This window comes from Solanum dulcamara, chromosome 2 (genome assembly GCF_947179165.1).
Source record: "Solanum dulcamara chromosome 2, daSolDulc1.2, whole genome shotgun sequence".
NCBI lineage: Eukaryota > Viridiplantae > Streptophyta > Magnoliopsida > Solanales > Solanaceae > Solanum > Solanum dulcamara.
The window spans coordinates 73,315,010-73,340,965 of record NC_077238.1 but is presented as its reverse complement, the minus strand read 5'-3'; the positions used below and the strand labels follow the sequence as shown (position 1 = coordinate 73,340,965).

At 32.6% G+C, this 25,956-nt stretch overlaps 1 protein-coding gene and 1 long non-coding RNA gene across 2 annotated transcripts; both read right to left on the bottom strand.

Moving 5' to 3' along the window:
* Positions 1-3,573: 3,573 nt before the first annotated feature.
* LOC129880709 (uncharacterized) lies at positions 3,574-5,945 on the bottom strand. Its single transcript, XR_008765481.1, has 2 exons — positions 5,453-5,945; positions 3,574-5,211 (listed from the first exon to the last, which is right to left on the bottom strand). It is a non-coding gene; the product is annotated as an uncharacterized LOC129880709 (long non-coding RNA).
* Positions 5,946-12,182: 6,237 nt separating this feature from the next.
* On the bottom strand, positions 12,183-24,950 carry LOC129880707 (uncharacterized). The gene is made up of 5 exons (XM_055954879.1): positions 24,756-24,950; positions 24,032-24,174; positions 23,791-23,920; positions 21,768-21,959; positions 12,183-12,687 (listed from the first exon to the last, which is right to left on the bottom strand). Exons 1-5 carry the CDS (start codon positions 24,930-24,932, stop codon positions 12,478-12,480), a joined length of 852 nt encoding a protein of 283 aa, XP_055810854.1. The 5' UTR covers positions 24,933-24,950; the 3' UTR covers positions 12,183-12,477.
* Between the last annotated feature and the right edge of the window lie 1,006 nt (positions 24,951-25,956).

Below are 25,956 nucleotides of genomic sequence, written 5' to 3'. Positions count from 1 at the left end.
TAATTCGTCTCAACCAAAGCTTTCATAAAATATAAATTAAGTGTGGAAGTTGACCAAGTACGCCCAAAATCTAGGGTCACTAGTACAAGAACATCTAAAACTGAATACAATCGTAATTAGAGGTGTCAAAATGAGTCCAAATATAGATAGCCCATCTAGAATTTCATGGGCTGGGATCAACATAATTTGAATTGGGTCAATCTCAACGCATTCAGGCCTTAACCCATTTTAGAAGAAGGAAAAATTACCTAAATACACAATTTATTTTACCATATTTTTTAAAATTTTCTACCATTTGAAAAAATTACAAAATTTTTACTCTCTGCTATTCTCGGATACATCACTGTTACACAATGTATCGGGACAAGTGTGTCTTGTATCAACAAAGCTAATGTAATGGGAAGCGATGTATAGGGACAAGTGTGTTTTGCATCAATAAAGATAATGTATCGAGACACTATTTATTGGGACGTTAAGTGATGTATCCAAAATTGCGACGTGATGTATCGAAATGGTGAGTGAAGTATCTGAAATCCTTAAAATTTAAGAAATTTTTGTAATTTGAAAAAGAGTATAGGAATATGATGTAATTTTTTTAATTTAAGTTAAAAGGACCTTTTATAAAAAATCAAAACAAAAAATATGTACGTTGATATAGGCCCAAAAATGGTAGACTCAGAAAAAGCTAAACAAGACAAAAGAAAAACAAAAAAACTAAAAGCATTTAGAAAAATCTGGAGCAGCACTACATCTACCTCATTGATCTATGTTAGCTCAAGAGAAATGTGACAATGGAGACCACAACAAATCAAAACATCTCAGAATGAGCTTGAATTTCATCCCTGAAAAATGACCTCGATCTACTTCTTTTTTTTCTCGTTTCTTTTGATTTTTTTTTTTTTTTTATGCATTTCTGTTCATTTATTATTTTTTAAATTATTTTATTTTTTATTTTATTTTTACACCATTTTAATTTTATTTTCTCCTTTATTGGTCCTTTAATTTTTGTATTTTTTATTTTATTTTATCTTTATTTTTTAATTTCTTTATTTCATGTTCCTTTCTTTTTCTTTTCTCCTTTTTTTGATTATTTTTTTATTCTTTATTATTATTACTATTATTATTTTCATTCATTTTTTCTTAAATCATAATATTCTTTATTTTTTCATCACAATTTAATTCATATTTTTCTTCATTCTATATTTTTTTTTAAAAATAAATTCTTGTTTAATTTAATTGTCTTTTTCATTTTTATTTCTGTTTATTTTTTCATTTGCATCAGTCTGTAATGATACTATCACAGTATATCTATATACTTTTATGTTATCATTGATATATATTTTAATACTTTAGTGAGACCTTTATGATACTATTGCAATATATCTATGTATTGACATGTATCATTAGATTTGCTTCAGTCCATAATGATACCACCATCATATATTTATAAATTGTCATGATGTCATTGATGTCTACTTAAATCCTTCAATATCTTTCATTATGATACCATCATATCCTAAAATGATATTATTAAAAATTATTTTATATAATCAGTAACACTCTTCAAATCATGTATGATTCCATCACAATATTTGAATATACTATTGTGGTAGTACTAAAATTTTCTTTATTCATTCATTCACAAAACTACTCATCCATTTAAAACTTTTTGAGCCATTAATGAATCTATTTCAATAATCAAAGGTACTAGACTGTGGTGTAAACAACAATCAATGCCAATTCTAATAGCCTTATGAAAACATTTTTCATTAATCTTGATTCAACATATATCATCTCCCCGGAATCATTCCTTATACAAAAAGTCATTGACCCAGACCTACTCTTTGAGATTTGTGTAAAATTACCTTAAAAGAAGAGAAAATTAAGCACATGCCCCTAAAAGTAAACTTATTGTAAACACATACCCATTTATAGTTATCCCCTAACTAATTACAGAAAAAGTCTCATTTCCTTGTAGTTTTAGTTATTTAACTTCTTTTTAATTCTTTTGCTCGTTATTTCTCTACTTTTTCTTTTTTATTTTAATGCTTCTTTTTCATTTAAATTTTTTCAAATTATTTTATTGTTTATTTTTTTACACTATAATTTAAAATATATTCAATATTTATTTTATATACTTCCTTTTTTTCTCATTTATTTCTTTATTAGTTTATTTTGTCTCTACTTTTTTTCCTCGTTTCTATTTTTATTTTTTAAACATTTTTGTTCATTTATTATTATTTTTCAAAATTATTTTATTTTTTATTTTATTTTTACATCATAGTCTAATTCATACTCAATTTTATTTTATTTTATTTTCTCCTTTCTTGGTCCTGTTACTTTTTTATTTTTAGTTTTGTTTTCTCTTTATTTTTTAATTTCTTTATTTCATGTTCCTTTGCTTTTTTCGCTTTTTTTTGATTATTTCTTTACTCTTTATTATTATTTTCCTTTTTATTAATTTTTTTCTCAAATCATAATATCCTTTATTTTTTCATCACAATTTAGTTTCATATTTTTCATCATTCTATATATTTTATTTAATTTTTTTCTCATTTAATTTAGTTGTCTTTTTCAATTTTTATTTCTGTTTATTTTTTAGTTTGCTTCAGTCTGTAATGATACTAGCGCATATATCTATATACTTTCATGTTATCATCGATATATATTTCAATACTTTAGTGAAACCTCAATGATACTATCGTAGTATATCTATTTACTGACATGGTATCATTGAGATTTGCTTCAATCCATAATGATGCCACCACAATATATTTATAAGTGTCATGGTGTTATTCATGTCTACTTAAATCCTTCAACATCTTTAGATACTATCATATACTGACATGGTATCATTAATGATTGTTTCACATAATCAGTAACACACGTCAAATCATGTATGATTCTATCATAATATGTGAATATACTATTGTAGTAGCACTAAGGTTTTCTTCATCCATTCATTCACAAAACTACTCATTCATTAATGATACTGTTATGTCGAAAAAAATAGTTTAAAATTAATTTCATCTTTATAGAGAAAAAATCAATTTTAAAAAAGAAGAGTCGTCACTTAATTTTTTTAAAGAAATTAAGAAAACTTAATTTAAAAAACTCTAATAGATTTAAGTCTTAAAAATTCAGAGAAAAAGGTATGAGGTTCTTATTTCCACTTTGAGAATGTGTTAAGCATTCAAAGTGGCCGCTACCGTGCGATTATCCGACGATTTTAAAAACTCTGATTTTGACTAACTTTGAATTTTTTTTGAAATAAATAAATACATTAAAATCGTTTTAAAGGAATTAACTTGAGACAATTGAATTATTAAAACAAAATGAATAAATAGATAGGTTTGAGATCATTCAGTTTTTTATTATTTTTTAATTATTTCTTAGAAGAAAAAAAGATCTTACTCAAACGAAATTTAAATTTTTAAATACAAGTAAAATTTGACAAATATTTTTTGATTATGTAAATAAAATAAAATTTAAAAAATGTAAAGAGTTGATAAAATGAAATTTGTTAAAATAAACCAACACAAAGAAAATAGTTCATCTTTTGGGGAATTCGACTAAGTTATTTAAAATATTTAAAGTTAGAGTTAACTATAATTAGTCAAATATTTATAATAAAAATAATTAAAAGAACAAAGAGATAATGAATTTGGGCCCCTTTTTGGGCCAAATTCGTTGTTGCTTTTGGGCTTTATCCCAATTCTCGTACTGTGTATATTAATTGTATATTGACTGTATATCATTCCCTTTTTGTCTTTTGCGACATGTATACTTGCTTCCCTAATCCTGTATTAGCTTCTCAGTAATTTGAACAAGATGGAATTGGCTCGAAACTCAACGACAATGGTAGAGTTCAAAAATGGACTCAGATTGATGTCACATGAAAAAATTAAAAATGATAAGGATTAGAGAAAAGCACACAATGACACATTATTGACAGTTGATACATATATAAAATACAAATATAAATGGCATGACTTGTTAATTCATCAAACAAATATAAATTACAATTCAACCTAATCTAAATTTGCTAGTGCATTTTTTATCCCCGACTTATTCAACAGAGAGATGTCTCAAATGTGTAGCCGACATTCTAACAATATACTTGAATAAAGACTGAATTTAAATTGGTATGTCAACCAATCATAAAACATGCATTAAAACTGGAGTTAAGGAAGATACTGCTTCAATACAAGAAAACAATTTATAAGTTAGTTAGTGAAACAATATTAAATTCTTTCACATATTAGATAATCATGGATAAAGAACTCGAACGAAGCCATTTTTAGCAAAAAAGAGATTGGAGAGACAAACTTTACATACATCAAACATGTGCAGTAATTAATATTGAGTCGTAAGCAAAAATAAATAAAAATAAAAATAAAATAAAGTAGAATAAAATGAACCAAAGAACTAGACTAACAACCGGAGTTCCCATAATATATCATTTTATTCAAATGACATGCATTCACCATATATTATATCAAGTCAATGTCCAAAACAAAATCTTTGTCCCAAACTTTCCGTTAACAAATAATATATAAAATAAACAAGAACAAAAAAAGCTAGTAAAATTTAAACAATAATTTTCATTTAATGCATAATTTGAAGGTTTCACTAGAATGCTCATTTTAAGCTCATTTTATATAGTTCTCAAATATATGGCTGTGAGGGCATGGGTAAAGCATTGCAAACCAATTCACGATAATGCTTATTAGTCTTATCACGATTTAAACAATAAACAGAAATAAAAAAAATTCAGTACAAAGAGACAAGCTAATAAAATGAAAAGTAGAATTTTAAAAAATGAACCAGGGAAGAACACACACATAGAAATTACAGAATAAACGTTTAGGATCAAAGCTTGGCGTCTTAGACAGGCAATTAATTATGAAATTATTTTTCAAAGAAACATAACAGCAAATATTTGAATATAGGGACCACTTAATGTACAAACAGAGACACCAAATAGTCAAGAGAAATAATAAGACATCTTCCAGCAAGCAAAATCATATCCTTACTATGAAATCTTAAACACGAACAACACTACTATATTGAGAGATTCAACTCTACAACCAAAAAATAAAAATATACTGAACTAAAAGGAGGAGATATTACCTCTTCCAGAACAGTAAAGTGGAGACGACGAACGGAGAGTGATTTCACTTCAAACTCACCCAAAAATGATAAAAAGAACTTCAAAGAAAAATATAAAATCTGAGTCTCAAATCTTCGTGGGTTTAATTTCTAAGAATACTATTCTCTGACCTTCAAATTCCAACTCTCTGTCAGTTTTTTCTCCCTCCTTAATGACTACCAAATATCCTCTATTTATAGCAAAAAAGTAACAATTTGAATCCAAATATACCAATTGAGCGGAAGATCTGAGATTTGATCGGAAAGAAGGAAAGAGAAGTTAGGTAAGAGGAAAACATACCCTTGAAAATCCGGATTTGATCTTCACATTCTCGAATTCGGATTAGAATTGAGGGATATTTTTCTAATTCAAAGTCAATAATTGAGGACTCGAGAGGAAGATATTACGTTTGGACGGCAGATTTGAAATGTCGTCGGGGTTCATTGTTCCTGTCGAGGAAGAAGACGAAATAGTGTGCGAGTGCGTGTGGTTTTGTACGCGGGTGTGTATGCTGAAGGAGTATATGTTGCACTGTAGATGTACGCTCTTTGGGATCATTTGTTTGGCTGACGTAGGAATTAAATTTGGAGAAAAGAGTGGGCTGAAATGAGTGTGTCGGTTGTTGTTGTTGTTGTGGGAATGATAATTGAATAAGTTAGTGGGGTTTTGTTGTATACTTGTAAAAGGGGGAAATGGATTGTGGGGGAATTGTGCTTTGGTTAGTGTGGTGTGCCGTTGGATTGTAGATAGTGGGAATATTATATTGTATGGTGTAAGGGGAATAAAGTGGTCACATGGTAAAGGGTAGGGCTGGGCGTTCGGTATTCGATTCGATATTTTTAAAATTTAGATTCGGTAATCGGTAATTCAAATTATATACCAAATATTGAACTTTCAAACTTCGGTTCGGTAATTCGGTAATCGATAAATAAAAATTCGGTTCGGTACGGTATTCGGTAATACCCAAATTTCTGCATCTTATAAGATCAACACAAATGCAATCACTTTTTTTTACAAGATAAGTAGCCACAAACCATCTTAAAATAAAACTTAAAACTAAAAGGCAACAACAGCAACAAAGTGCTTCAGCTGCAACACACAACAACAACAAACAAGCACACTACACACAACAACACCACCACCTGCAGCAGCTCCCTACAACAGCCACCAAAACAGCAACAACCTGCAACAACAACACGGCAACACCTGCAGCAGCTACACTACAGCAGCAATAATTGGCAGGAGCAACACAACAACAGCAACAAACAACAGCACCTGCAACAGCATACAACATGCAACAACAGTAACAAAATGCTTCAGCTGCAACACACAACAACAACAAACAACATAAGCTGCAACACTACCTGCAGCAGCAGCACACTACACACAACAACAACAACACCTGCAGCAGCTCCCTACAACAGCCACCAAAACAACAACAACCTGCAACAACAACACCTGCAGCAGCTATACTACAGCAGCTTCACTTTTTTTTTTACTTTCCTGTGAGACGATGACTGTCGACTGATGTGTGATGACTGATGACGACGAGAACTGAGAAGTGAGAAACTGAGAAGAAGTGAAGAAGAACTGAAGAAGAAGTGAAGAAGTGAAGAAGAAGAAGAACTGAAGAAGTGAAGAAGAAGTGAAGAACGAGAGAAGTAGAGAAACAGAAAGTCAGAAAGAATGAAAGATTAGATAACCCTAGCCCTAAATGGATTTTTTAAAATTAACATTTAAGAATGGGCTGGCTTGTTGTAATGTTGTTAGGGTCGGCTGTTGGGTTAGGGATTTGGGCTGCCTTAAAAGAATTCCTAAAGGGCTTAGGCCCAACAGACATACAATAGTGGTCCACTAGCCATATTAATTTCGGTATTCGGTATTTACCGAACTACCGAACGGGAAAAAAATAAATATCGAAACCGAAACCGAAATACCGAAATGTTAACTTTTGGTACCGAATACCGAACCAAATTACCGAATACCGAATACCGAATACCGAAATACCGAAATAGCCGGTTCGATTCGATAATTCGGTTTTCGATATTTTATGCCCATCCCTTGTAAAAGGATGGGGTAGGATAGTATAGTGTTGTAGGAATTTGTATAGGTGGGATCGGCAGGGTTGAAAATGATTAAAAAAAAAGATTCAAAATGTAGTTAGATGTGTAATTGAAAAGATGGTCAAATGGTTTTAATCATAGCCGATTGAATCACGAATTTAGTTAAAAGAAATTTAATTAGTGAATTCGGCTAAAAATTTAAATAGGACAATATCAATTAATTAACGAGCTTCTTAATTTTGACAAAGTAAAATAATTAATTTAATTAAAAACTAATTAATTTGAAAAACCAAAGCTACTAATTTAAGAAATAATTAATTAAAAATAAAATCTTTATGAGATCATTTTCGAATGTTCATAAAAGGTAATAATTATATAAGCAATTATATAAAAATGTATATATCATTCAAAAATTATAAAAATGCTAAAAATTAGTTAGAAGTAACTTTAAAATATTTTTTAGTTTTTTGCAAGATAATTATTTTAAAATTGAAGAAGCTCAATTATTAATTTACATTGCGGAGGGTCAAAATTGGGTGTCAACAGATTTCATAATAGTATATTCATACACTGTTATCATATCATTAAGGTGTAATGACCTTCCAAGTCATTTTCCTTATACTGCTCCTTTTCATCGTTTAGAGCATTCCTATAGCAATCCAAGGTCATTTATGACCTGCTGGCGCCAGTAGCACGGTTGCCTGGTGATCTATGTTATGCCACCACATTGCCAAAGCATGACAAATTTGCTCCAAGGGCCATCAAATGTGTATTGCTAGGATATGGTACTCATCAAAAGGGATATAAATTGTACAACTTGGATACTGTCTTGTTAAATTAGTCGAGATGTGGTGTTTTATGAAGATAAATTTCCCTTTGATCATCAATCCTCATAACTTGGTATGCCTAACAATGTTACTACAGCAGGCATATCTACTTTGCCAGATGCAGGTCCACAGATTGCATATGGTGGTGTGCTTGGAGATGCTGCACAACTTATAGCCGCATTTGATGATATAGCTGGACTTGATGCTGAGACATTGGTGGTGCAAGAAGAAGTTCGAACAACTGATGACATGCTCTCAACTACTCCAGCACCCCAACTTTTCCAGCAACAAGAAAATCCACAAGAACTACCAAACCTCCTATCTGGTTGCAAGATTATGTCAGCATCAAACCAGCAGGGGCAAATGCTTGTGCTTATCCTCTATCAGATGTGTTGGGGTACAACAACTTGAGTCTTAAATACCAAGCTTATATAGCACAACTTTCCACTGAATGTGAGCCTAGGAACTTCAAGGAAGCTGTCAAGGATCCAAGGTGGATAGAAGCTATGCAATTAGAAATCAAGGCATTGGACGATAACTCTACTTGATCTGTGGTTGATCTTCCACCAGGGAAGAAGTCTATTAGGTGTAAGTGGGTTTACAAGATCAAATACAAAGCTACAGGAGAAGTGGAAAGGTTCAAAGCCAGATTAGTGGCCAAAGGATACAATCAGAAGGAAGGACTTGATTACCAAGAGACCTTCTCACCAGTAGTAAAAATGGTGACAGTAAGGGCAGTTGTGTCCATAGCAGCTATGCAGAAATGGGACATTCATCAAATGGATGTATACAATGCATTTTTACATGGAGATTTACATGAGGAAGTCTATATGGATTTTCCATTGGGTTTTGCTGGAAATAAAGGGAATCAAGTGTGCAAATTGTCCAAATCATTGTATGGCCTTAAGCAGGCTTCTAGATAGTGGAATATCAAGTTGATCACTGTCTTGTTAAATTTAGGATTTATCCAAAGCCACCTGGACTATTCTTTGTTCACAAAGAAAGATGGTCAGAAATTTGTTGTGATTCTTGTTTATGTAGATGATCTTATGATCACTGGCAATGACGCTACATTAATCCAGGAGACAAAGGACAATTTGCAACTCTGTTTCAAGATTAAGGATTTGGGAGAGTTGAAGTATTTTCTTGGGATTGAATTTGCTAGGAGTAAAGAGGGAATTTTGATGCACCAAAGGAAGCATGAAGTTGAGCTTATCTCTGACCTAGGATTCACCGGGGCTAAGCCTTCTCAAGCACCTTTAGAAGTAAACAAGAAGCTTACCTCACTTGAGTTTGATCAACATGTTCAAGACACTTCAGACCAGTTGTTGAGTGATCCAGGTGAATACCAAAGGTTGATAGGGAGACTTCTGTACTTAACCATCACTAGACCAAACATTGTTAGCTAGTTAGATGACAATTAGTTAAGAGTTAGTTAGAATGAGCTGGCATCTAGATCATTCCATCTAGCTCTATATAAACAATATCATGTATTGTATTGATACATATTGAAATGGAGAAAAGCTTCCACAAATGCTCTCTGCTTTGCCCTCTTTCTCTTCAATTAGCTACATTTTAACAAAATTAGATGTGACAACCTTAATCGCAATTTGGTCATCATTGACTTCATCATTTGGAGTACAATTCCTTCTTGAATGTTGAGATCCCTATGGTGAAGTCCTTTGCTAGTTTAATCTTATTTATGGTTGTGCCTAAGGGCATATCTTTTGAAGTAGATTCTTCTTTTGATCAATTCCAAACTGTTTTTCGAGCTTCTTCCAAAGCATAGGGCTTTCTGGATGTAGATGATGATATCTATTGAGATGGATCTTCTATATATCGTAGAATGAAGTAGCACATGGGTGGGCTCCCTTCCTGCAGTATTCTTCCCCAATAAAAATAGATTGAGAGTCTCGAGAACCTTCCGAGCATCTGTCTTCGCGGAGCGATTGGAAACGATCAACCAATCCACTATTCAGGGACATATGTGTTAGGTAGGCCCAAGAATCACTAAATAGTCAAATGTGCCCATCTCTCTAGCCCATCATTTGTTGGTCGAAAAGGGGAAGGGTGACAGAGCTTGGTGGATGGTAGAAACTAATGGTAACTTCACCATCAAATCTGCATGGGATTGTATGACGATCAAGAAGGAGAAAAGAAGGGAGTATGACTTCATCTGGGCTAATAAAATTTCTTTCAAAATAAGTTTTTTTCCCATGAAAGTTTTGGAAAAGAAGAATAGTCACAGATGACAATCTCAAAAGAATGAAGATACAACTGGCGTCTAGATGATGGTATTGTGAGAAGGGCAAGCAGGAAACTTGATCCAAGTCTCCTACTGACTGGGTCAACCTCGTGATTAGTGGGATTGTTTAAAAGGGGGTTGATGTTTGTCTGATTAGTGTTACCGGTGCCAGCTATTAAATCAACCGATTATTTAGCTTCACAAAGATAAGATATGTTAGCAAAGACTAGAATCAAATCAATACCACGATTGTTCTTTAGCCCCACGATGCGTCTCAAACTGTTTAGCCCCAAAAAAGGTACAATTGAATTTGTACACAAGGTTTAAATGACATATGAATTGAATTGATGGAGATGATGAAATAATAAATAAGAATAAGAATACTGAAAATAACAGATAAGTTAACTGTCTAAATTAATGAGATTAGATAAATAGAGCTTGTTTAGCCTGATCTGGTGATATGCTAAATGAAGGTGATCCCAGATAAGCTTGATGAACATGACAAGTAAATAATGACGTTGATGTGCTCTCTAAATGAGAATTTAGTATTCAATTGAATGAATAATTAATTTTCACTTAAATGTGAAAGGAGTAATATCTGGCGTTGTCTCCGAAGCAGATCCGTAACAGCTGATGTTGTCTGTTGACTCTTTCTTTGTCCGTATAAGTTGGTCCGGTTTCACGACTCTGGGTTGGAACATCTCAGCTTCCTTCTATGTATGACTACGGCATACTTGACCCTCTACATAAATGCATTTAAGTTGACCACGTGCCTTGTCTAATTTTGCCCTTTACACTCCTTTTAAGTTGTTCCAAGTAACAAAATTTTCAAGTATAGGGTTTTCCTAGAGTTCAAAAAAGAGTTTGTAATGTCCGCATACTATGTTCGAGTCGAATAAGCATCTGCTGTCAAGAGTATATACTCATCCTGCCACAAGTTAATTCATGACCACTAAAGTTTGCAGCAAATTGATTTTATTGTTTAGCTTTACCACAAGGTAGCAAAAACAAGACGAGGGGATTGCTCAGCAAGTATTCTCCATCTTTACTTCAATCTTAAGATTATGAGTTTAAGTCACACAAAAATGAAAGCTTCTAATGGTAGGTAAAAAAAAAGTAGCAAATACAATTTGATTCGGCAGTTTAGTATTAAAACGAAGTATCAAAATGTGTTTCTGATTTATGTATGTATTAGATTATTCTATTTTGGATATAATCACATTTTTAGCTCAGGACATGACTCTATATAAAGTAAAACGATAAAATTAAGAAAGAAGACTAGTAACTAACTAGTCAAGCAATTTCTCTTTTTTCCAAGCATGATTATAACTTAGAACACCTTGTTTTATTCTCTTCTACTTATTCCTATCATAATTAGTATTCTACTATTATCTTATTCGTATTACTACTATTGCTTCTTTTGACTGGGATTATTTTTACTACATCTATTTCAAAAAAAAAAAGATCTATTTTTCTTTTTAGTTTATTTTAAAAAATGACCCCTTTTTTTAAACACTTTAATTTTAATTTTTTACGTGGCATGTTTAATGCTACAAAATAAAAAAACATTTTGATAAATTTGACATACCTTTAATTTTAGAACCACAAGATTAAAAAAAAAAATTTATAGTTTAAAACTTCGTGTCAAGTTAAACTAGGTCATTCTTATTTAAACGAATGGAATATTTTTTATGTCAATACTTTTATTTCCTATATTATTTTCATCATAGCTTTTTACTTTTGCATTACTTCCAAACTGTTCTAAAAAATACATTCCTTGAGCCGAGGGTGTACTAAAAACCTCTCAATATACCACCTTAGCCTAACACATGGAATGCCTCGGTCTTCATGGAAACTTAACTTAAAAAGATGAACCACAAGGAGAGAAAAGGAGATGGAGAAAGCGTTCGCCAGCTTGATGGCGAAGTTATTCTGCACCAGACTGATAAGACAGACGGAGGGCCAAATGCAAGCTTCTGGACATTAACCAAGTGCACTAATTTGGGATACTCTAAAATCCCTATCGAACACACGTATGCGCAATCTACAGAACATTCAGTTTATATGTGACCCATATGAACCTAGTGCCAAATGCAATCTTCAAGGAAACATCCCGGAGCATCAAGAGGCATAATTATTATGGTAACCATGCCACAACCTACTATAGGATCAGAAAACAAGCAACGCAAATTAGGCAGACAAGAAACGACTCATCCATGAACGGAAGTGGGTCCAAGCTTGCTCGATGGCAGCATCTTCTACATCAGGCATCCCCATCTTTTGCCTCCTTTCAACACCCTCCGGTGACTTGTTCATGAATGCATGACCAGCCTTTGGATAGAAGTAAACCTCATGTGGAACTCCTGATGTCTTCAGTTTTTCCTCTAGAGCTTTCCCAGTCTAAAATCCATAACAAAGATGGGTTAAATTTTACTCTCAATGCACATGACTATATGTTTTTATAATTATGTCCAAATTATGCATGGTCGTTACAAGAGAAAAAATCAAGATGCTAAATGCCACATTCATTGCTCTATAGCTGTTAACAAATACCTCGGGAAGGACTCTTTCATTTGCTTATGATGCGTGCTTCTATTTTCCCAATCATTCCTTCTCTAAATTCCAGCAACCAATGAGTATATGGAATCTTCTTAAGCCCAAAAGACTTAAATTTGATCAACATGATGCAGTTACGACTTACCTAGTACATGATCTTAGATAAGAAGATATGGAAGATGTGAATTAGAGTAGACGGTTGGTTAGTAGATAGGATTGTGTCCATGCTAGTAGGTAGGAGACAATTGTCTTGGTGCCCTTACTAGTAGTCATAGTGCTATGTTGGGTCACTTGTTAGAGCTTAATGCCACACCTGGACCTCTTGTGTTCAGCCATATCAAAGAGAGATGTAAAAAGAAAATGAGAATTGACCGACTCGTATTTCTTTCCTAAAGCATTTCCCTGGAAACCAGGTCTTTCTTCTCTTCCTTATAGCCTGGAGCTGGACTTCGTTTTCCAGACTATTCTTAATTACAAATCTTACTGGGGTAGAAAGTGGAAAAGGTATGCAACTTGGGTTTATCACTTTTTTATGAGACGTGTGCGCTAAAACAATTAGATTTTGCAAATGTTTTTTGCTTTATGTAACCATATTTCAATGGTTATACTCATGTTTCCTTATTGGATACCTCGACTTTATGATTTATAGATACAACCATATTTCAATGGTTATTCATGTTTCCTTCTTGGATACCTCAACTTTATGATTTATAGATACTATCTGCTATTGGAACTATTTGAAATACAAACAAGTAAACAAGAACATATATACAATTTTAAATTGTATACTTTAGAGTATTTGCTTGATTCGATGAACAACACTTGCATTTTGCTAAGGGTTTGTTTGATTTTTTGGAGTGTGCTTCAGTGATAATGTATTTGTTTAGCATAAGTGTCAATACTAGTTGATCCTATTGACAAATTGATTTTCTTGCAAGATCGATTTATGTCCACCTACTGTTGACACTTAGATTTAATTTGGTGATAATATGTTTGTTTACCATAAGTGCCTACATTAGTTGATCCTATTAATGACTTATAGTCTCAATAAGAATGCTAGCTCTTACTGCTTATATATTATGATATGAATATACCACATCAATTCGTTATGTATGGATGATGAGATTCCTTTGATACAGAGCCAATTTAAAAGTATCATTATTGTTTGTGTAGAAAGTATCATTATTGTTTGTGTAGATGGAACTTGATCATAGTTGGATGTATAATAAAAACAATTTTTGTCGAGCGAGTATGATTGCGAAATTTGGAAAAGATATCACTATTTTGTAAACCATGCAAAGACACTTGATCCTTTCTTAACTTCAGGATTGATTGGGTGTCCTAGTGCCAATTGTGAAAACGTGAGTTATCAAACAATAGAAAATGTTTCTATGCATCTTATGTTCAATGGGTTTTAAATCCGAGTATACAGTTTGAACTAGTCATGGTGAAGTTAATAGTAACAATAGGTTTAATAACTTTATTGTTAGTGAAAGTAGTACATCTTCGAAACATAATTATGCCCAAGGTTCTAGAATGCCACATATGGTTCATGATGCTTTTGAGATGCATTTCTGTAACGACCCATTAGGTCATTTTGAGAATTAGAGCTTTTTATTTCATTAAAGAATCATACCATAAAATTTAATGGGTATTTGGACTATTTGATAGGTACAATTATTTAGTTGAGGGGTAACTTTAGATATTTAATTTAGTTAGTGGGCTAAATTGATAATTTAGTTAATACCGTATACCACTTGTCCCATATTTATTAAAATAAATTATGGTTATTTGTCACTTTAAATATCTAAGAATTTTAGAAGAGAAAAGAAAAGGTCGTGGGTGGCGTGAATACAAGCCGAAGAGAAATCGAGCTTTTCAGGTGAGAAATTATTTCTAGTCGTGAATTGTTTTCTGTGTGTTTATAGTTATTGTCACATGGATGAGTAATAATATTATTGGGTGAAAAGAGAAAAGAGAATGGTAGGGTGGTGAATTAATTTGGATTGAAAATTGGGAGAGGTGGCAGACATACTAATTAGGCAATGATTCAAGTAATAATTGAGTGATTCGATTGTAAATATTTGTATAAAGAAAAAAAAGTTGTTTTGTCTGTTTAATTCTTTCTACGCATAGTCTCAGATTCTCTTGTTTCGAGTTTTATTTTCTTTTAAATATTGGTTGCCTTCCCAAGTAGGAATATTAAGTATATTATTTTTTTTATAAATACCATTAAAGTTATGTTATTTGGAGGAATTAAAAATTAACCCTAGGTTTGAGTTTTAGGGAATTGATTATAAAATTGGGTGAGTTTTTGGGTCTAGGTTAAACATACATATAGTATGGATGACTACGAACTCATTTACTTATGAATGTTGTATAATTGTTAGATTGGAAACGTAAGACATTAAAGAAAGGAAAGACATTGGTGAATTAGCTTGCTTGACTTTCGGTTCTTCGATTGAGGTGGTTATGGTTTTATTCTATATCATAGATAGACTCTTAATAGTGATTGATAGTCATTGAGTAATGTGTGAAGTTTACTATGCATTTAATTATTGTGGTTTGGATGATTGATATGTTGTTATAATTGGTATGCAATCCCAAGACCGTGAAATCCATAATCTTGAATTTACCCTATTAAAAGTGATGCCTTGAATAAAGAAGGCTTGATGAAATATTGTTAATGAAGTGGAATGTGATAATAAAGAATGATAAATTAATTATATTTGGATCGGGTGTCACGTTCCGACACGGTATATTTGAATCGGGTGTCATGAGCCGACACGATATTATTGGATCGGCTGTCACGTTCCGGCACAATAATATTAAAGGAAAAAAAAATTAAAATGACTTAATGCTATCCAATCTCAAATAACTCATTTCCCAAAAGAGCGTAATGTGGAGGCATGAGCCCAAATGTGTGATCTTGATATTGTTGACTGGTTATGTAATTGTTCATTGTGTTGTCACTTGATCTTGATCTTGTTGGTGGTCACCTGTTAAGTGTTATAGTTAATTTCCTGCTTACTTTATGCATATTGATTTCTATTTTGAGTCGGCTGATAATACCTACTCAGTACATGTTGTCCCGTACTGATCCCTATTTGTATTTTTCTTTGTTTTATTTTGTGGAGTGTAGCGAGTGTTCCATCGACTTCGACTCGACCTCAGCTCTAGCTAGTGTCCAGCACATCTGGTTCCAGGGTGAGCTATTCCGTCTAGCTCGTGTTGGATTCTCTCGGGCATGACATGATGTCCTTAATTTTCAGACACATTGATTTCCTGCTTACTTTATGCATATTGATTTCTATTTTGAGTCGGCTGATGATACCTACTCAGTACATGTTGTCCCGTACTGATCCCTACTTGTATTTTTCTTTGTTTTATTTTGTGGAGTGCAGCGAGTGTTCCATCGACTTCGACTCGACCTCAGCTCTAGCTAGTGTCCAGCACATCTGGTTCCAGGGTGAGCTATTCCTTCTAGCTCAAGTTGGATTCTCTCGGGCATGGCATGATGTCCTTAATTTTCACACACATTATGTTATTTATTTATTCAGGTGTTTGATATTTCCAGACTTAGAATTTTAGAATTAGATGTTCTTGAAGTGATGATTTTCAGATTTTGGGGAACGCTATGTAATAGACTTTGGTGGATTGTGTTATTTTTTACTTTAATAAGGTTTGAACTTCCGCATTATTATCGTATTTCATAAGTTGAACAACTAATATAGGTTGAGGTATGTACTGTTGGTTCTCCCACCTAGGAGGTTAAGTGTAGTTGCCACTCATGGCCTATTTTGGGTCGTGACAATTTCGATTTTGAATTGGGGAAAATGTAGAAGCAGCACACAGTTTTTATGAACAATTGTGTGATGCTAGTCGTCCTTTGTCCAACGGGAGTCCGCACTCTCAATTGTCTGTTGCAATTAGATTATTAAAGTATCAAATCTGATTGGAATGTTGCTCAACGAGCAATGAATTCTATGATAGACCTTATGAATGAATTAGCTGACCCCGATATAGAGGTTCCTAATTCTGACTATAAAGCAAAGAGATTGGTATATAAGTTAAGACTCTCCTCGATCGAAATTAATTTTTGTGAAAAGGTTGTATGTTTTACTTTAAGGAAATGTCGATCTAGAGTATTATAAGTTCTGTGGACACCCTCACTATAAGTGTGGATCTAGAGGTAAGAAAATTGCTATTAAGGCGATCAATTATTTACCTCTTATACCAAGATTGAAGAAGTTATATGCATCAAATAGCTCCGCTCTCCATATGAAATGGCACCGTGAAAATAGAAAACCACCTGCTGTCATGTGTCATCCATCAAATGGAGAGCCCGAAGGCATTTTGATAAAACTTATCCAGATTTTGCAGCTGAACCAAGGAATGTTTGGTTGGGTTTGTGTGCAGATGGTTTCACCCTTAAAACCACCCTTTTTTTAAGTTGGGGCAGCACCATATTCATGTTGGCTTGTGTTTATTACATCATATAATTTTGCACCTGAGATGTGTATGACAAGTCCATATATATTTCTGAGTTGTGTTATTCCTGGTCCGCATAATTCAAAAAGGTTTATTGATATGTATTTACAAGCTCTTTGATTGATGAGTTGAAACTGGATTAGTTCATAGGGGTTGAAACATGGGATATTTCTCGTAAACAAAATTTCAACATGAGTGCTACCATAATGGGGACTATTTAATGATTTTCCTGTCTATGGAATGTTATCTGGGTGGATGACATCTGGAAAGTTAGTTTGTCCCTACAGGAAGATACTAAATTATTTCACATTAAAACATGGCTGAAAAAAATCATGAATTTAGAAGAATGAAATATGCATTTAGAAAGAACAAAACTAAACGAGATTGTCCACACCCAATATTAACGAGTCATGATATTTTGGAAAGGGTTCAAAATTTGCCAAAAATAATTGAGGAACCACCATACAAATTCGATGGGTACGGTGTTGCGCGTAATTGGATTAAACAACGCATATTCTAAGAGTTACCTTATAGAAGGATAATCTACTCAGACATAATTTTGATGTCATGCATATTGAAAAAAAATTAGTTGATAATCTATTCAATACTGTAAGGGATGTGATTAGCATGACAAAGGATAATGTTAAGACTAGACTTGACTTACCAGAACACTGTAGACAACTAAAGTTACATTAACAGAAATCTGACAACAAGAAGTTGCTTAGGCCCAAGGCCAGTTATTCATATCTTGTTTCTCTAGCATGCTTCAGCGATGGAGCCTTCCACCCTATAAGGACTAATTAGAATTAATGTGGTTTGAAATCATTTCAAATGCAGTTTAATTAACCTCTAGTTTAATTTATTATTTGAAATAATGTGATTTAGTTGGTAGATTTAGTTATTTGGAATTAGTTTAGTTGAAGCAACAAGTCTTGAGCTTAAGCTACTTCTTGTTGGTAGACTCCTATAAAATATGTAACTCTGGTTGTCTACGGTGTTTCGGTAAGTCAAGTATAGCCTAAACATTATCCTTTATCTTGCCAATCACATTCATTACAGTGTTGAACAGATTATCAACATAATTTTTTTCAATATGCATTACATCAAAATTATATCCGAGTAGATTATCCTACTAATAAGGTAACTCCCAAAATATGTTTTGTTTAGCTCAATTATGCGCAACATTGTAACCATCAAATTTGTATAGTGTTTCCTCGATTACCTTTGACAAATTTTAAAGTCTTTCCCAAATATTATGACTTGTTAATATTCGGGGTGGAAAATCTCATTTAGTTTTATTCTTTCTAAATGCATATTTCATTCTCGTAAACTCATGATTAGTTGGCAAGAACCGACGATAATGATCAAACCATGAACTTTCGACTATGTTTTAATATAAATGATTTAGTATCTTCCATGCAGTAGGGACAAACTAACTTTCTAGCTATCATCCATCCAGACAACATTCCATAGATAGGAAAATCATTAATAGTCCACATTTAAGTAGCACACATGTTGAAATATTGTTTACGAGAAATGTCCCATATTTCAACCCCTAGAGACCACAACAATTTCAACTCATCAATCGAAGGTTGTAAGTACACATCGATCAAACCTTTTTGATTATGCAGGCCAGGAATAATACAATTCAGAAATATATATGGACTTGTCATACACATCTTAGGTGGAAGATTATATTGTAAAACATTGGCCAACATGTACATGGTGCAGCTCCAATTGAAAAAGGGGTGAAACCATCCTCACACAAACTCAACCTAACATTCTTTTGTTCAACTGTGAAATCTGAATAAGATTTATCAAAATGCTTCTAGGAAACCAGGGTGTCTTCTATTTTGACGGTGCCATCTCATTCGGGGAGCAGAGCTATTTGATGCATACAACTTCTTCAATTTTGGTATAAGAGGTAAATAATACATCGTCTTAATAGCAATTTTCTTTCCACTAGAATCACGCGTATAGTTAAGGTGTCCACGAAACTTACAAGACTCTAGGTAGATATCCTCCTTATAGTATAACATGCAACCATTTTCACAACAATCAATTATGATCGAGGAGAGTCCTAACTTAGACACCAATCTCTGTCTTACAGTAAGAATCAGGAACCTCTGTATCACATCATAAGGTCTATCACAAAATCCATTGTTTGTTGAGCAATATTCCAATTAGATTTGATACTTAACAATCTAATTACAACAAACAATTGAGAGTCTAATGGGACAACAAACAATTGAGAGTCCAAACTCCCGTCGGACAAAGGATGACTAGCATCATGCAATTGTTTATAAAAATTGTGCGCTTCTTCATTGGGAGCCTCTTCTACATTTTCCCCAAATTCAAAATTGAAATGCATCCCAAAAGCATCATGAACCATACCTTGGACAATTAATAGATTTGCTACTTTCACTGACAACAAAGTTATTAAACCTATTTTTACTATCAACTTCACCATGACTAGTCCGAATTGTATAACCTGATTTAAATCCATTGAGCATCAGATGCATAAAAACATTCTTTGTTATTTGATATCCCATGTTTTCACAATTAACACAAGGACACCTAATCAATTCTGAAGTTAAAAAAGATCAAGTGACTTTGAATGGTTTACAAAATGAGTGACAACTTATGCAAATTCCACAATCATACTCGTTTGACCAAATATTGAACTATTATACACATCCAACTACAATCAGGTACCACCTACACAAACAATAATAATTATTTTAAACTTTAAAATAGAGTACTTAAATATTAATTGTGATTTTACTAGTTCCAAACCACATTAATTCTAAACTAAATCCACCAACTAAACCACATTATTTCAAATAATAAATCAAACTAAAGGTTAATTAAACTACATTTGAACTAATTCCAACAACTAAACCACATTAAGAGTCTGTTTGGCTTAGCTTATCTAAAACAACTTATAAGATGAAAACAGCTTATAACCCAAAAAAAATATAAGTTGGGCTACCCAACTTATTTTTTGGGCCTTAAGCTACTTTAGATAAGCTAAGTCAAACAGGTCTAATTATTTTTTTTGGCATATTTTAAGCACAAAATGACTTTAAGTTGGCCAGTCAAACACTCAAAAAGATTGAAAACAGTTGTTTTCATCAACTTATAAGCCAATCCAAAGGGGGTCTAATTCTAAACTAATTCCTACAACTAAATCCACTAACTAAAACACATATTTGAAATAATAAATCAAATTAGAGGTTAATTAAACTAAATTCGAACTAATTCCAACAACTAAACTACATTAATTCTAAACTAGGTTTAGACTAATTCCAACAACTAAATCCGCCAACTAACCCACATTGTTTCAACTAATAAATCAAACTAGAATTTAATTAAACTACTTTGAACAAATTCCAACAACTAAACCACATTACTGCTAAACTAATTCCAAACTAATTCAAACAACTAAACCAAAGTCCTATACAAAACAACAACTATACTTTGTTACAAACTAATTCCACCAAGTAAACCAAAGTCTAGTACAAAACAACATGAACTAGTTCCAAACAAATGTTAACACTAGGTGGACACATATCGATCTTGCAAGAAAATCAATTTTGTCATTAATAAGATCAACTAGTGTTGGCAGTAATGCTAAACAAACACATTATCACCAAATTAAAGTTAAGTGTCAACACTAGGTGGACACAAATCGATCTTGTAAGAAAATCAATTTTGTCATCAAAAGGATCAATTAAGGTTGACACTTATGCTAAATACATACATTATCACTAAAACACACTCTAAAAAATCAAACAAACCCTAAGAAAAAGCAAGTTTTGTTCATTGAATTAAAAAGATAGTCTTAACATATACAATAATTAAAATTGTATATAGTTACAACATATATAAGCATATACCCCAGACCCCACGTTGTGGGATTTCACTGGGTTGTTGTTGTTGTTGTATATATAAGCATATACCTTGACAATTGATTGCAGTTATATATATACATATATATACATATGTGTACGTGTGTGTGCCATAAACCCAAGAACAAACCAAATACCCAATCAATCTATACTTATTGGTTGTAGTGTAGACAAAGCACCCAAGTTGGGTTGACCATATCAAGTGCAGATCCCAACCGCACCCCATATCCGACATAGGTTCAATGAGGAACTTTGAAGAATCTAAGAAACATAGAACAATCTATATCTATAGTGCTTGATGAAGTACAACACCATTAGCCGTCAATATCACACAAATAATTGCAGAATTAAATGTTCATTCAACATTGGCCATCATAAGAGCACCAGCCAAATAAGGCCAACGAAAGAGGAATGGACCAATAGTTGAAATGCACAATGGCCCAACATAACCATGTTCCATGATCATGACATGAAAACAGAATTATCCATATATAGAAGCCAAGTAGCACGAAGAAAATGTACCTTTACATCTGAAAACCCAACAAAAGAATCATCTTCACCAAAATGAGCTTGCACCGGGGCCTTAGCATTAACAGGATCAGCAAGCTCTGGTGAAGGAACCCCATAGAAGGCTACAACTGCATTAACCTCTGGGACCAAAACAGAACTTGCAATGGCAAGAGCACCACCCATGCAGTATCCAGTAACTCCAACCTAATACCACATATTTGTAACTCATAAGCTCTCGTATTACAAATATCAGTTAAACAATGCTGACAACTCTATCATGCACACAAAGATCATCAAGCGTATAATGAGGTTAAAAAAATTGAAGAATTACTTGATGAAATCCACACATTGCTTACTATAGAGTAAGCAGTTTGTTGGAAATCAACACGACAATGCTATATGTATGGTTAGAAGATGAACTTGGACAAAGAAGGATGGTTTACAACATATCATGACTAAAATCAGTGCATCATTTGGCAAAGTTTTAAGGTATGCATGGATTTCAAAAAGAACCAAGTGAGAAAAGTTGAAGGAGAAGAGCATAAACTTCTCAACTTTTGTTTAGATTAGAGGAGACAGGTTGACTTACCGACATTTGACATTAATACTGGTATACTATTTATTTTCTCATAATGCATGTCTCTACTATGGAATTACAAAAGCTCCATAATTAATCTCCTTTGCTTCAAGCAGCTACTTATTGCATCTCACAAGACCCTAACCTCCAACTTTTCATACAGACAATGCTCTAATGACAAGTCATGTTCTATAGTTACAAGAATTGAATGTCCTATAATCGACAATACACCATGACAAAAGTATCTTGAGCTTGTCATGTTTTACATCCCAAAAGTGATTTTGATAATAACTAGCAAGTCTAACGAGCTCAATTAGCAAATATCTTGTTATCTTGTCGATAACAAGACATTTTCCTGAAAGTATTTGATATCACGTTGACATAGGTCATACAGTGAATGAAACAAACTTTTTTTATATGAGGTAAAAGGAATGACACAATTTACTTTGGACAAAAGGATAATGTATATATAAATCTGTAGTCGATGTTGCAAAAAACCAAAATTACGCTTAGCTAGAAACAATTTTTATTAATAATAACAATTGTTATCAACTTCATCAAAAAAGAAACAATTGTTTTTTGATAAAGGAAAAGAAACAATTGTTATTAAGTTCCACAAGTGAACATCAAAATATATGATCAAATAAGCCACTTCTTCTTTGCTTTTTAAGTCAACATTTTGATGTTTCCTTGTAAATGTTTAAGGATTATGAGACATTAGAATTAGAAGATGATATGGCGAAATGATTAATGAAGTGGGAAAGGGTGGGGAAGGATGGAATGCCTAGAAGTCCAAGATTCAAATCCCAATAGAGGCAAAGATACTAGATGATTTCTTTCCATCTGCCTAAGCTTTTGTAGAAAAAAATACCCGGTCATGTATTGGTGGAAAGTAGCAGGTACTCGATAAATTAGTAGAGAACTCGAGATGTGCTCAAGCTGGCTTGGACACCACTGTTATCAGAAGAAAAATCTGAACAGAAGATTTAGTACAAGAATTCTATTGATAGAACGCATACTCACATCAGATCATATCAATTGACAATACTTATATCCATTCTCTTTCTCATTAAATTAAATTGAAAGTGCAATTAGATAACTTCCCAGCACACAGTTAACTAGTGTTTATAATAATAAAAGAGATCAATCATTTTTTATAATGTAATTAAGAGACCAATGTACATATCAACTCTCTGCAACAAAGGAGAACTATAATCCTATCCAATTGTTTCATTTTCAGAAACATGCAGAGAAGCAACGTTTAAGTCCTAACCAATAATTCAGCTACTTCAGACAAGATTCGTGTCTCTAAGTGGAGTCTATATAATTAGTCAAACTTAATACTCTAAAATATAAACAACATTTGATGTTTGAGAAATTGAATAGATGTGTGCCCCAATAGCTTCAAGTCGGACCATCTTGGTTGATGAAATTGACTGTAGTATAAACGGCAAGTACCTTTTTGGATCCGTTTGACTTTAGCCAATTAACTGAAGCCTGAATATCTTTGACAGCCCCTTGCCAGTCAAGACCATCCATCAGATGTTGTGCTTCTGCAACATCTAGGCCAACTTTTCCACGATACAAACTGAAATCACAAAGTAAAAGAGAGAAAGAAATAAAACATTAACAATCAGCTACATCATGGGAGCTGAGACATTTATCAACTGGAAGTTCATGTAAGAAAAAGGAGTCTTACTCAGGGATAAGTGCCTTATAACCAGAATCAAATTGAGAAATTTTCTCCGCATGGTTTTTTATCTCAAAATCAACACCCCACCACTCCTGAAGCACAACAATTCCAGGGGCATCATCTTTTCCAATTACATAGGCATCAAATATCTGCATTGATAAGATCACTAAAAGAATCAGGACGAAGAAGAAAACGTACTTCCAATTCTGCTGGTCAGGCTAAGAAACAACTCTCATCTCCAGTTTCTAATATGACAAAAATATTCAGCACGTTGAACAAAAAGACATCTCGAACACCATTACAGAGTCTTAAATTCATTAATCAATCAACTATGCTTCACTCCCTAATTAGTTTCAATCGGTAACATGAATCCTATGTATTAATTCCACTCTACTCAAGTCAATCTTATTGTTTAAATCAGAACCAATAATTATCCAACAAGCAAAATGATTGTTCTTCCATCTTTCAGAATGTAAATCAGCAAGCCCTAAACTAATTTTCGCTCAATCCAACAAATTTCTTATCAAAATAAACACTTCTCAATGATAGTTGCACACTACACTACACACATTAATCCAATCCAAGAAAAAACAATTCCAAGTCCTCTTATTTTCACTCCCCTCATCAGTCAATCAATCAACTATATCTCAATCCTAAGCTAATTAAGATTTATTGAAAAGAAAAAAGTGAATTTCCAAATCCGTTCGACTATTTGGTTCGTAATACTTACAGTATCATCCCTTTGAATCTGGACTTTCTTGAATGGAGTAGCGGAATCAGCCATTGCACGAAGCTGAAAGCGATAACCGGAGAGACGAGGGGAGAGTGTTCGAGCTCTAGTGGTATGTGTAGGTTTGTTGACTATGAAAAGGCCACCTGAGAGTATTCTAGAACAAGTGGATATCATGCCTTCACTAGCTATTCCTTGTCTCCAATGGTCAAGGCTGCTATATTTTTTAAAAAATTATATGATTGAGTGCTTTTTAAAAAATAATTATTGATTTTAGCGATATTTTTTATTTATTATAATTTATAGCAATATATAGTAATATTATGATAAATCTACACTTGTATTAAAAGTAAATTATGAATACAATATAAATGTATTATAAGTGTTTAAAATATATATTATGTTTGTGTAGTAAGAAACTAATATAATGTATTATAAATCTATTAAAATATGGGATAAATGTATTATCCATCTATAAAACTTGTATTATATATGTTTTATAAATAGTTCTCTGCAATATGTATTAAAACTGTATTATAAATATATTATAAATATTCAGTGAATTTTTTTTTATTACTATAAATGGTAAATATTTTCTTAATATTGTATATTTATGTAAGTTTCCTATATTTTTTGCCCATACAAGTAGACACTTTTTACATCACTAATCAAAGCTTTGACAAGTACTCGTAAAAGGGTTTAGGCCTCATTTGTTATTGGGTAATCACTATAGGTTATATTAAGAAAATATTTAATATATGTGATAATAGATTTTTTTTAATTAAATATAATAATTTTTTGAAATTAAAAACAGTACAATAGGCCAAATAGCTTAACACATGTGTAAATTTTAAATCAAATATACATGTAGCTAATATATTTTGTGTTGGATAATCTTTTCTCCCACAATATCTCGGTGCTTTACTTTGTAAAACTTTAACACGTATGAGTGTTCTATCAATTACACCAATACAATTTCGATATTATAATCATCAATTCACAATGTAATCTCGACATTTTGTTTAGATATAAATTATATGATAATTGAGTTTACCTTAAAATATGGATAAAGACGTTGGCTGCTAACAATTTCAGGAGGAACATAGGATCCATCAGATTATTTAATAAAGTTCTCATATAACCCCAAGATAGCTCATAGAACAACATGAAAATAACGACTGACCGACTCTTTAGAGCGTCG

Excerpts from the sequence above, each read along its gene's own strand:
- LOC129880707 (XM_055954879.1), bottom strand. The coding sequence starts at position 24,932 with ATGATATCCACTTGTTCTAGAATACTCTCAGGTGGCCTTTTCATAGTC. Across the intron at positions 21,960-23,790 it reads AGTCAAACGGATCCAAAAAG|GTTGGAGTTACTGGATACTG; the intron begins GTACTTGCCGTT and ends ATGTGGTATTAG. Across the intron at positions 12,688-21,767 it reads TTGGGTTTTCAGATGTAAAG|ACTGGGAAAGCTCTAGAGGA; the intron begins GTACATTTTCTT and ends TATGGATTTTAG.